Raw genomic sequence first — 12,879 nt, 5'->3', positions numbered from 1 at the left:
TCCCGGGAAGCCCTGGCAGGGTCTGCACTGCTCAGGAACAGCCCGGCCCCAACCTTGCATCTGCTTCGGTGCAAACCTCCAAAGCCAGGCAGAGACACAGAGGCTGCCGATGTGCCGAGAGCTGGGCGTGAGAGCAGGCAGTGCGCTGGCCCTGGCCGGGGGAGCTGCTCCCACCCTTCCCAGTCCCTGCAGTGGCTGCTCCTGGGGTCAGGTTTGCCTCAGGCTGCTGCCAAGTCCCCAGGAAAGGGCTGGAGCCCTCTGTGCCCCTGTAACCCTGACAAGGGGGACGTTTATTTGATGTCTTCCCTGTGATGCGAGCACTGAGCACTGTGTGCACAGGGGCCTCAGCCTCAGCTGGAGGGAATCCCTGTGGGTGCAGGACAGGCTTCACCTGGGCCCGAAGAAGGGGCTGGGGCTGCAGCGGAGGGTGCTGCACCCCTTCTCTGCCGGGAACCCTCCCTGGGACAACCGGCACACGGGGGCTGCACCCAAGGCCGGAGGGACCGAGCAGCTCGGCAGGGTGGGAGGCCGGCCATGGGGATGTTCCCTCGCCCCCATCGCTTGTGCACAAGTGCAGGCAGGGAGAGGCTGAGCCGGGCTGTGAGCCAGCTTGTGCCTGCTGCCAGCCTCAGACGCTGGGCTGGGCTGAGCCCCAGTGCTCAGACCTCTCCTGGCACCTCGCGGAGAGGAGAGGTTTGACAGCCAGCACTGGGCAAGGGAGGAAGGCCCCTGCCAGGGGATGGGGGAGCTGAGCAGGGGCGCGGAGGGTGCATAAACACCATTAGACAGCAGTAATGGTAATACATCAGGAGCCAAACTGGTGACCGGGGTCACTGGGTTAGACAGGATCAGGACGTGCCCACAGCTGGCCCTCGCTGTAGTAGGGGAGAGGGCTGCGCCAGGACACGCTGCGACGTTGGGGAGGATGCACTGGAACCCTCCTTGGAATGTCTGTGTTACAGCGTGGCCAGTGCCTCCATCCCATGAGCACCCACCACATGGGTGCCACAGAGAGCACCCTGCGGGCCACGGCCCTGACCTCGGGTGGGCTGAGGTGGGATCACTTGCTCGTTAAGTGAAAGCTTGCAGGGCTCGCAGACTTTGGGAGGTGAATTGCCAGGAACAGCCGCGTAAGGAAAGGGAACGTGGTGCTTGAGCAAATAGTGTGGGATTCCCTGCTCTGCCTCCGGCCCCGTGACAGCTGGGCTCACCCCAGCCGTGCCTCGGCTCTTTCCAGGAGCAGGTTAATCACCAGAGCAGGTTAATCACCAGGGCTAATGTCTGTCAGTGCTGCCTTCGCTGATTAATGGGATCAAACACGGCACATCAGAAATCTAGCTCGTCCTGAATCCACGGCTGTGCAGTCACACGGAGGCTGCAGGAAGGATGTTAGAGGAGAAGAGCTGGTTTCTAGGAATGTCCCAGCCTGGAGGGTGTTTCTGAGCTGCTGGAGAAGCAGTAAAGCAAAATGTTGGGATGATTGCTTCCTTCCTGCTTCCCAGGTGTGTTGGAGGGGCACCAAGACCACCCCCCCCACCTCAGAGCACAGGGAGAAATGGCCTTGCAGGACTCAAAAGGGAGAGACCCGTAGTCATCCAGGGCTGGTTGCCCACCCAAGAGCACCCATGAGCACCCAGCAGAACTGGTGCGGGACCCCCGCACACAGGGTTGAGCTGCATCACCCCAGGGTCGCCGAGCCCACCGTGCCACACACACAGAGGTGCATGTGGGAGCGTTTCCCCCTGAAATCCTCGGGTCTAGCAGGAGCACCGATGCTGGGCAGCCCCTGCCCTCACCATCAGCATGTTCCTCGTTGCAGGGGCCCTCTGCGGACTGCGTGGCCCGCTCCCTGCTAAGGGACACGATGCTTCCCAGAACCAGCTCCAGCCCACAGCACCACTGCGGAGCCGTGCCTTTGGCTGAGGGATCGATACCGCGGGCACCACGGGACACGGGCTGCTCTGGGCTCTCTCAGCTCCTCCTGCTGACCCCAAAACCAACCCGGCAGCTCACCAGCCATTGCCAGGGCCCCGTGCACTGGGATTTTCCTGTGCACGAAGCCAGCGTTCGGACTGGAGAGGATGGAGGGAGACTGTTATTTGCCAGGGACTGGGCATAAAAAAAACTGCAGGAACTCGGTGCTACCTGCTGAGAGATGCTCTTGCAAAGGAGATCAGCATTGCCACCTCGTGGGGAGCCCGGGGTGAACGTCTCTCTGGGAGGAGGCACCTCCTCGGGCAGGTAAGGCAGGAGTCGGGACCGAGCACCCAGAGATGGACAGAGGTGAGGAGGGTACAGGGGGCTCAGCCCCGGTGCCCAGCTGAAGCCACCTGAGACTGTAGGTGCCTGCTCTGAATCCTGCTCTGAAGGACAAAAAATTAATGTTAACTTTTCCCTGATAGCATCCAGCCCATCACCAACGATGGGCTTAGCTCTGGTGTCTAACACACGCTCACCTCTTCCGCTATTTTACCAAAGGCCCTGGCGGTCCAGCGGCGAGGATACAAGCTGGGATGTATCGTATGGACACTGTGAATCTGCAGCAACGCTGATCAATTGATTCTCTGGGGCATCCTGGGCATCCTGGCTCAGCCATGGGACGGGGCCGCGCAGCAGCAGATGTAACGCAGGAGGTACCAATGACTCTGTTCAGGTGTTTGGCATCGACGACAAGAAAGAGTCCTTTTGCTGTAGCGAGGACTCTGAAACACCTCCAGCAGAAAGATGCAGTGTAAATCTCTAATTTCTTCTCTGCTGTCTGGATGCCCCACCATGCGGCCGCTGGAGACGGTTCCTTTTCTGGGAGAGAAGGAAAATCTGATCAGAAAAAGAGGAGAGAGAAGAGCCATCTGCTCATTCATGATGGTCATGGAGCAAATTCATCTTAACGAAAATTTAAGCCAGTTCTCCAGGTGATCTGTCACATATGGACATACAAAAGTGACAGATGCTTTAGAAACACCAGAGAGACAGTGACGTACAGCAACAGAAATTATTCCTTCTACCTAGTGCAAGAGAAACAATTTGCCTTTATCTTAAATAAACCCCCCATGAATGATGCAACATCTAAACCGTGTACTGGCTGCCAGGACCCACAGATGGCAGCACACCCAGGCGCCAATAATCTGTCCAAAAATGCACCGTATTCCCGAGATGGCTCCCAAAGCAGGGCAGGAACACCTACACCTACACAGAGAGTGCCGAGGCCACGGGAGATCGGAAAGGAGCTTGATAAACTCCAGGATAAACGATCCACAGCCCAACAGATGCAACGCAACAGACCCATGTCTCCCGGGGGGCAATATTCCTGTTCTGTATGCAGCTCTCACTAGCTCCCAGCGGAGAGTTTACACTCCGTCTGGATCTGTATGGCTTTTGACCCCATTAATTGTGTAAGCGATTTACTGTTCTTCATATCTGGAGTTTCAGTGTATTTTTAGAACATGTAATACATCTTTGAGCTGGATGTGATGTTCATCTGCCAGCAGTCCCTGCTCCGCACTGTGCTGAGGCAGTGCTGGGAGACACTCGTCACTTTGTGAGGGGTTTTTAGCCACACAGCAGGCACCAAGAAAGCGTTAAACTGTCTTTCTTTAGCAGCTCACACTGAGCACAGAGACCCAGGCTCCTGGCACCCAAATTAGGACTCAGAAACAGGATTAAATGCATCTGCTTTTGAAGGACATTCGGTCACACCTGCATGCACAGGGCTTCGGGGCAAGGAGCAGACCTGAGATCACCAGTTCCCACTGACCCGCGACCAGGGCTCTGGCGCAATGGTTGGTGGCTTTGCCCAGCAGTCCTGGGGCCCCTGTGCAGCACAGCGGCCGGAGCGGTCCCCGTCCCAGAGGGAGCCCCGCTGCAGGACACATTTGGGCTCGTTGCTCCACTCAGCCACCTCCTGAAAGCACCTTTGTCTCAGCGCGTTACAATGGGCCAGACTGCCCCATTCCCAGTGCCACAAGCCAGGTTACTGGGATGTCCTGGCCATCATGATCCCGTGGTCACACAGCACAGCCAGCAGCTGGGGAGGCGATGTGCCAGGCCAGCCGTGCTGCACCAGCCTCTCAGGGCGGCCAGCAAAGAGGGTGAGCTGAGTTCATCCTGCATGGAGGACTCGAGTTTGCCAGGGCCTGACTGTCTGAGTTGAAACACAGTAAGTGCAAGGGGACTTGTTTCACACATTTAGAGAGAAAAAAACTTCCTTTTCTGGCAGGCTGGGGCGATACCTTGAGCATTTTCCTTTGGCAGTGAAGAGCCCCCAAGCCCTCCCTCAAGAACATCGTGTTCTGCAGCACCCTGGTGTCCTCAGAGCATCTCCCTGCCAAGCAGCCTTGGAAAACGAGCACAGAAGCCCGATTTCTATCTGCATATGGTGCTCTCCTTGCTTCAAGCGTGGCTGTCATCATGGTGATAGCCAAGTGACAAAACACATCCACATAGAAGCTCTCCAGTCTGAGTGAGTCTTCTCCAGCTAGAGCTTGTAAGGAAGTTGTGGACAAAGCACCCGCTGGGGTGCAGCTGCGGAGCACAGGGTGGATGGATGGGCCTGCACCCGGCCCAGCAAGGCCAGACCCAGACTGCAACGCCCCACAAAAGGGACCTGGGAGCGGGACGTGGCAGTGCCACACACGGGCTGGCAGCGCTGGGGGTTAGTGTGTGTTTTGGTCATCGGGAGGTAAACTGCCCAGCTGCTCTGCACAATGCAGGCTGGCAAGCGAACACCTCGTGTACCCACAGGAGCCCCGTGGGCCTCAGTGATGCCTCCATCAGCCTTCCCGCAGCATTCGCCCAGTGCGCCGTGCTGCTGGGATGCGGCCCGCTGCACTGCATCGCGCTGCTGCCAGCTCCTGCTCCACCACCCAGCTCCTGCTCTGCCACCCATGCGGAGGGTGCAGCAGGTCACCACAGCCTGACACCGCGGGGCTGTCACCCTGGGGCTGCAGCAGACCCAGCAGGGACAAACCCTGGGCACCGCGCTGTACACGGGGTCCCATCCCACCCCCGGGTCCTGCACCCAGCAGCCATGTCTCACCCTGAGGCCTCATCCTGCCCAGGGGTCCTGCACCCAAGGGCCATGTCTCACCCCTCAACCCCCATCCTGCAAGGGGTCCCAACCTGCACCCAAAGGCCGTATCTCACCCTGGGGCGCCATCCCACCTCAGGGGTCCTGCACCCAAAGGCCATGCCTCACCCCTCAACCCCGATCACATCAGGGGTCCCAAATGCACCCAAAGGCCCGTCTCACCCTGAGGCCCGGTCCCACCCGGGGGTCCTGCACCCAAGGGCCGTGTCTCACCCTGGGGTCCCGTCCCACCAGGCGTCCCACCCCGCACCCAAGGGCCGTGTCCCACCCCTGAGGCCCTGTCCCACCCCGGGGGTCCTGCACCCAAAGGCCTGAGCCCGGCTCCCACGGCCGCGCCGCCCGCCAGCCCGCCGCAGCGCCGGGCCGCCCGGGGGGACAGAGGCGGCGGCCGGGGCCGCTCAGGGGACGGGGTCGGCGGGGACGGGGCGGGGCTCAGCCCCTCAGGGACCCCCCGGCCCGGGCACGTCGCGGCCCCGGGCCCCGCCAGGCCCGGCCAGGCCCCCGCCGCACTGCGCACGCGCCGCCCCGCTCGCGCCCGGCCGCCCCCGACGCGCATGCGCCCGGCGCCTCTCGCGCCAGCCGGGGCGCGGCCGCGCTCGCCCGTGCGGCGTGACGCCATCGCTCGGCGACCAATCACCGCCCTCGCTTCCCGTGCGTGCTGGCGTCACACGGAGGCGGTATAAAAAGCGGGCGGCGCCAGTCCCGCCCCCCTGACAGCGTCTCCAGCCGCCGCCGCGAGAGCATCCTCCGCCGAGACCCGCTCGCGCCGCCGCCGCCCCGCCGCTCCGCCGCCGCCGCCTCCGCCGAGGGAAGGGAAGCGTATCGTATGTCCGCTATCCAGAACCTCCAACCCTTCGGTGAGGCCCTTTGTGCGGCGGCGGGGCCGGGCCGGGGGGGAGCGGCCTGGGGGCCCCGCCCTGGGGCGGCCCCGCCCCGTGGCGCAGTTGCTATTCCCGGGGCCGGTTGCGTCAGCCGCGGCGGGGGGGGAGGGCGGGGCCTGGCGCTGACGGGCGGGCGGACTGGCCAATGGGAAGGCGGGGCGGCCAGTGGGAAGGCCAGTGGGCGGTGGCGGGCCGGGGGCTGACGGGCGCGCTCTCCCCCCAGACCCCTTTGCTGATGCAAGTAAGGGTGATGACCTGCTCCCTGCCGGCACTGAGGACTACATCCATATAAGGATCCAGCAGCGGAACGGCAGGAAGACCCTCACCACAGTCCAGGGCATCGCGGATGATTACGATAAAAAGAAACTGGTGAAAGCCTTCAAAAAGGTGGGTGCTGCGGGGGGAGCCTGGCGCAGCCCCTCGCCCGCACAGGGAGGGGGGGGCCGGGGGCGGCGTTTTCGGTGGGTGTCAATCCTGAGGAGGCTGTTGGTCTTTGTTGCAGAAATTCGCCTGCAATGGTACTGTAATTGAGCACCCCGAATATGGAGAAGTGATTCAGTTGCAAGGTGACCAGCGCAAGAACATATGCCAGTTCCTCGTGGAGGTAGGCAGTCTGCGGTGTGCGGCACGCGCCAGCTACCTGCTAACCCAAACACAAGTTTCCTTGTTAATAACTATGCGGGTTCTGATTCCCTTAGCTTTAGAAGAACAGGCTGATGGAGGAAGCTCGCTCTGTTCTTGAAATTCTTGCTTGAGGCAGCTACCGTCCGGCAAGGTTTTGCAGTAGCCATCTAACCTTTGTTCCAGACTTTAAGGGGGAGCAGAAACGCAACAGTTCTGTGGTGCCTGTAGCGTAGATGCGTATAGATGTGCACAGAGGTCTCTCTGCTTCGGTGTGCTGTAAAGTGCATTTTCTTTCTTACAGATTGGACTGGCTAAAGACGACCAGCTGAAAGTCCATGGGTTTTAAGTGCCTGTGGGTCACTGAAGCTTTATGCAAGAAGATTTCCTTACCATGAAATTCCCATCTCTCCCTTGTCATAAGTTTAAAACCAGCCGGTTTATGTAATGTAAAAATCTTGGGTCCACTGTTCAGTCTGGACTAGTGTAATTCAGTGATGTAATAAACTGACAAGAGCCCATGCTATCTCGTCTTGCTGTCCCTCATTTAACAGAGGTAAATCGGGCGTTTGGCATGGTCCAGCCTGAAGCTAAAAGTAACCAGATGTTCCAAGTTAAGCCAAGGGACTCAGCCTGTCAGTCCAGAGACTGTCCGGATCGCTCCTCAGTCCAGCTGCTCTTCCATCCCGATGGACGGTAACTCACGGTGCCTCCCGCAGTCCTACACAGAGCGAGGCACCAAGCGTGAGCCATGACATGGCACAGGGCGATAGCGCCTTCCCGCTAGGCAATGTTGACTCCTGGTGGCAGAGGGATTTGGGGAAGCTTGACTTTGAACAAGAGGAGTAACTGAAGAGTGACCTCAAGGCTGGATGTCTGCAGTTCAGGCCTGGCAGATGCTGGTATCCTCCAAGCCCCAAGATACCGGGCTGGTGTACTGGAAGGAATTTGGGTTAAACTTTTGACAAGGGATCAATTTTGGACTAATGTAATGAGTATCATTGTAGAGAGCTGCAGAGCTTATGTGTTACTAGCAGCTGCTGCCTAATGCTCTGTGAAGTAACAGATTTTTGGTTTAATTTTTAATGTTTTATGTAATGTATTTAAAGTCTTATTTAAATAAAAATGGTTTTCAAAAGCATTCGCTTGGTGTGTTCCGTTGCTTTCCGGAGCCAAAGTGCCTCGCTTTCTGTTAGCAGTGAGGCTGGCTCGGTGCTTCTGGAGCAGCACCAGGGTGGGATGTGCAGCCCCGGGAGCGCTGTGGGAGTGGGAAGAGGAGCAGCCTGGGTGCTGTGCCTTGTGCGGAGCTGAGGAAAACCGCCTGTGAGTGTGTGGGTGTTGAGTCATTCCCTTCCTGGGCCGGAGTTCTGAACGTGCTGTGTTCCCTTCGGGTGGGTCAGCACTTCTGCTTCTGGCAGGGACAAACGGCTGCAGCGAGGGGGGGATCTGCCACCCGGGTCCCCGCTCTGCCACCACGCATGGGCTGAGGGGCGCTTCTCTCCGAGCTTGGGAGACCCCCAGCAAGCAAGAGTGAAGCCCCTCAGATAAAACGTGCCCTGTTAGAGCAGTTCTGGTTACAGGGGCTGCACCAGAGCGATGTGAAGTGTACCACCGCCTGTACGACAGCAGCAGAAAGTCCGTGAGTGTCCCTGCGGGGCAGCCTGGCCCTGTCCATCCCGCGGCTGGCGATGCGGCCGCAGACCCAAGCCCGCTGGCTGCGAGGGCCGGGGTGCTCTGATGAGGCTGGCACCCTGCGCAGCGGCGGTGGAAAGGCAGGGAGCTGCCTGGGCAGCCACTTGTGCTTCTGGCACTTTCCAAAGAACAGCGTTGCATCCCATCACTCGCTACCTGCAACGAGCCTGATTTTCCAGCCTTTTTCCAGGTGCTGCGGCAGAGCGCTCGGTTTGCTTTGCCATTTAACTTTCCTGGGAGACTTTGCTCTTGAAAACCAAATTGTTCCAGTAACGCAAAGCACCTCGGGGTGCTCTGTGGAGGCCGGGGACCTGGAGGGCTGCCGGCACCCCGGCAAGCGAGCGCTGGCAGCGCTGTGGCCGGCGCTCACACTGGAGCACGTGCGTGTGCCGCAGCACCACGCCATGCAATCTCCGAGCTGGTTCCGCTCCAAAATCCAGCTTCCCCAGCCTGCGCTGGAGCCTCGCTGAGCACACGGAGCCGGGATTTCTCCTTGCTGGGCTTTGCCAGGCAGCTCACAGCCCTGAAAGATGGAGGCACCGGCTTGGCCCAGCATCCCTCTGCCAGCACGGGCCAGAAGCCTGGGCAGAGGCGAGCGATGCTCTAAGCAGCAGCCGTCATAGACCCGACCTTCGCGGTGCAACCAGGGCTGGCAGAATCGACCCCCCCAGCTACCAACCTGCGTCAAGGGGCTGCGGAGCCCATCGCACTGGAGGAAGTGGCCGCTGCCTTCCCATCACCCTGACGGCTCATTTGGCCCAGATTGAGCCATTAAAAATGAGAAATTGCAAAACAATTTGTTTGTTCCTTTTCAAAAAACCACTCGGCAGAGCGAGCGATTGACCGCTGCCGAGCAGGGGGGTGCCGAGCGCCGCCGCCTTCCTGCCCATTTAAAGCCCATTTATGCCGGGGCCGTTTGGGGAGCAGCGATACCAGCCCCCCTGAGCACCGGGGGCACGGGCTGGTGGTGACGTGCCCCCCCCATCCGTGGCATGTCACTCCCACACATTTTATTGAAGGAGGGAGACAAATGTTCCCTGCAAAGATGAGGGTAAATACAGGGAAGAGGAACTATCAATATTGGAAGAAAAGGGTGGTGGCAGCAAAGGATTTACCGGGGGGCGGGGTGGTGCTGGGGGGGCTGTGCTGGGTGGTGCTGAGCCTTGGGGTGGGCATGGCGTACCCCCAACCAGGGCGCTGGGGTTGGTGGCTGTGCATGGACAGAAGCAGGGAGCAGTGCCCACCCGTGCCACAACACCCCAAAGCTTTTCAGAGTGGGGGAGGGACACACAACAGAGCTGCAGAAATGGGGGGGGGGGGGACGGACACCAGAGCTGCAGAAATGGGCGGAAATACATGTATGGATACATATATACAGACATAGATGTAGGTATGTAGGTAGATACGTGTGTGTCTATATACACACACAGATGTATATGTAGACATGCATATATATGTAGAGACTTACACGTATAATAGGTGCAGTATAGCTTGAGCTATATATTAGGTACAGTATAGCTTATGTAGCAATCTTAATATACATACATATGCATATGTATACATATAGATACAGACAAATGTGCACACGTATGTTTATGTGGATGGAGAGTATATGGGGCAATTGCCCCCTATTGTATGTGCATAATATGTGTGTGTGTATACATATAAACATATAACATGTACACAGACAGCAACACACACATGCCACTGGGGCAGGTTGCCCCATATAGTCTCCACACATACACGTATATACGCAGACAGCCACACATACATGTGTGTACACACACACACACACTGGGGCAAATTACAGCTGTATGTACAGCTATCGGTTGTATCTATAGCTATACCTTTGTAGCTATACCTCCATTTCTGTCTAGATGGAGCTATACATATGTGTGTATGTATAAGCTGTGTATGCATTTAATTATGCATCTATTTAAACACAAAGATATAAATTATACACACCTACACATATACAGGTATGTGTGCACACACAGTGTTGTGGCCAATGGCTCCATACAGCTGCCTTGCAAATAAACCTACCTACACACATACATCTGTATGCGTACATATAGATGTATACAGTCATCTGTCTATGCATGAATGCATGGCGGACAGACAGACTAAACACGGGAGCAATCACCTCACACACACCCCGAACTCTAACAGTATATTTCTGTCTAGATCTACATGTATGTATATACATCTATATATACATCTGCAGCTACATCTGTATCTTTTAGTTAGTTATATATGCATGGATATATGTATTTACATGCATAAATATCTGCGTGTTTGTGTATATGTATGTATATACAGAACTCGAAGTATTTCTAAGTATGTATGTGGGTATATAGATAGGTATGTATAGGTGTGTGCGTGTGTTCAGCTAGATAAATAGCTATACTTTTCTATATACATACGTGCAGCCAAGGCTAAGTACCCTGCAGCTAACTCCACCTAGATTTATATTTCCATACATCCATATGTAGCTATATATGAACATACCTATATGTGTATACAAGTACCTATATCTGTATATGTGCATGTATGCATATGTATATGGACATATGCATGTGTATCTATGGATACAGCACTATCAGGCTGTGCATGTGTGTGCGTGTATTTATATGAGCACTCAGTCTATGCATACACATGTGTACATGCAATATATATAGCTATACACACAGAGAGCTATAGCTACAGCTATACCTACGGATGTTTATATGTATCGAGATATATATATGTATCTGTATGTGTATAGATGCTATACCTATGGATGTTTATATGTAGCTATACACATATACCTGTATGTGTGTATACATCGATCTAAATGTGTGTATGTATAAAATACACACATGTAGAGGATGGGTATGGCTGGATAAAGCGGTTATATGTTTGTTTATGCATACCGCCTACAGCCACGTATACGTGTGCCCGTGGGGCGCTGGGGGGTGCGGAGCCGCCCCGGGGTGGGGCAGCAGTGGCAGCGCCTTTAAAAGTGGGACCGAGCTGGAGCCGCCCTGGACAGACCCCCCGGCCCCCCGCCCCTCCGAGCCCCACACCCAGCAGGTGAGTCCCAGGGGGACCAGGGGGACCGGCCAGAGGCCACTCGGGGACTGGCTGGGAGAGAGGAACGGAGGGGGCTTGGGGACCGGTGAGAGGGGTGGAGGGGACTTGTGGACCAGGTGAAGAGGGATGGAGGGGACTTGGGGACCAGATGGGAGGGACAGAGGGGACTTGGGGACCAGGTGAGAGGGGTGGAGGGGACTTGGGGTCCAAATGGGAGGGTAGGAGGGGACCTTGGTACCAGACAGAAGGGATGGAGGGCACTAGATGAGAGGGATGGAGGAAACTTGGCGACGAGGTGAAGAGGGAAGGAGGGGATTTGGGGTCCAGCCAAGATGGACAGAGGGGACTTGGGGACCAGACGGGAGGGACAGAGGGGACTTGGGGACAAGGTGAGAGGGTCAGAGGGGATTTGGGGGTGAGGTGAGAGGAATGGAGAGGACTCAGGGTACCAGACAGAAGGGACAGAGTAGACTCGGGAACCAGATGAGAGGTGCAGAGAGGACTTGGGGACTGGCCATACCATGGGGACAAGTTCAAGGAGCATTTGAACAACACGTTTAGTCGTATGGTTTAGTTTTCGGTATTCCTGCAAGGAGCAGGGAGTTGGACTTGATGGTCCTTATGGATCCCCCCAACTTGATTCTATGGCTCATGGGGATTTGGGGACCAGCCGGGAGAGAGGGATGGAGAAGGCTTGCAGACTACATGGGAGGGATGAGGGGACTAAGGGGCCCATTGGGAGGGACAGAGGGGACTTGGGAACTGGCCATATCCTGGGGACAAGCACCCTGCTCCCCTCACCGCAAGCTGAGCACGTGTCCTCGGTTCGGTGGCTGCAGCCCCCTGCTCTCCTTCCCCACTCGGTCTCGCCAGCCATGAAGGTGGTGTGCATCAGCCTCACCCTCACCATCGTGGTGACCGCCTGCCTGTGCCGGCCCGCAGCGGAGGCGCCAGGCACTGCACGGGACCCCCACCAGCCCCCCGCCAGCCTGATCCGGCGGGGACTGGCCCGACTCCCTGTCCCAGGAGCAGAAGCACCTCGTCCAGTTCCTGCCCCACATCTTCACAGGTACCGGGATGCACAGGGTGGGCAGCCCTCGGGGGGCTCCATAAGGCACAGCCCAGCCCCCGCCCCCCCCCCCATGCCAGCTCCCAGCCCGGGGCAGCTCTAACCTGCTGCCCTTGTCCCAGCAGAGCTGAGTGACCACAAGGGCTACGTGCACGGGGACAAGGGGATGGAGGCTCTGCACGACCACTACTACCCCGACTGGATGGACTTCGGCCGCCGCAGCGCCGAGGACTCCCCTGATGCCGTGTAGCTGCTGGGCTGGCCACGCTGTGCACAGCACCGGCACGCTCGGTGCATGTCTCTTCCCGCAATAAAGCTTTGGCACTACGGCTGCTGCTGCTCGTGTCTTTGCTGGGAAGAGCTGGGAGGGGGCACAGTCAGGTGGGCTTCACCCCCAACCCCACCAGGAAGCGCAGGGCAGAGAGATGCAACAGCAGAGACATGGCACACCGCATGAG

General features: G+C 57.6%; 2 protein-coding genes across 2 annotated transcripts; both read left to right on the top strand.

Annotated features, from left to right (window-relative positions):
• The first annotated feature begins 5,784 nt into the window (after positions 1-5,784).
• On the top strand, positions 5,785-7,114 carry EIF1 (eukaryotic translation initiation factor 1). Its single transcript, XM_056362632.1, has 4 exons — positions 5,785-5,943; positions 6,191-6,354; positions 6,470-6,571; positions 6,893-7,114. Exons 1-4 carry the CDS (start codon positions 5,913-5,915, stop codon positions 6,935-6,937), a joined length of 342 nt encoding a protein of 113 aa, XP_056218607.1. The 5' UTR covers positions 5,785-5,912; the 3' UTR covers positions 6,938-7,114.
• Positions 7,115-12,212: 5,098 nt separating this feature from the next.
• On the top strand, positions 12,213-12,724 carry LOC130160387 (gastrin/cholecystokinin-like peptide). The gene is given in 3 exon segments (XM_056362786.1): positions 12,213-12,353; positions 12,355-12,421; positions 12,547-12,724. Coding segments are annotated over 3 exon segments (318 nt in total). The 5' UTR covers positions 12,213-12,227; the 3' UTR covers positions 12,672-12,724.
• The last annotated feature ends 155 nt before the right edge of the window (positions 12,725-12,879 follow it).

This window comes from Falco biarmicus, chromosome 17, assembly GCF_023638135.1.
Source record: "Falco biarmicus isolate bFalBia1 chromosome 17, bFalBia1.pri, whole genome shotgun sequence".
Lineage (NCBI taxonomy): Eukaryota > Metazoa > Chordata > Aves > Falconiformes > Falconidae > Falco > Falco biarmicus.
Note: the sequence above shows the minus strand (reverse complement) of the source record. Positions and strands in the feature narration are given on the sequence as shown.

Coding starts and splice junctions, on each gene's coding strand:
- EIF1 (XM_056362632.1), top strand. CDS start 5,913: ATGTCCGCTATCCAGAACCTCCAACCCTTCG. Junction 6,355..6,469: donor TGGTGAAAGCCTTCAAAAAG/GTGGGTGCTGCG, acceptor TCTTTGTTGCAG/AAATTCGCCTGCAATGGTAC. Junction 6,572..6,892: donor TATGCCAGTTCCTCGTGGAG/GTAGGCAGTCTG, acceptor TCTTTCTTACAG/ATTGGACTGGCTAAAGACGA.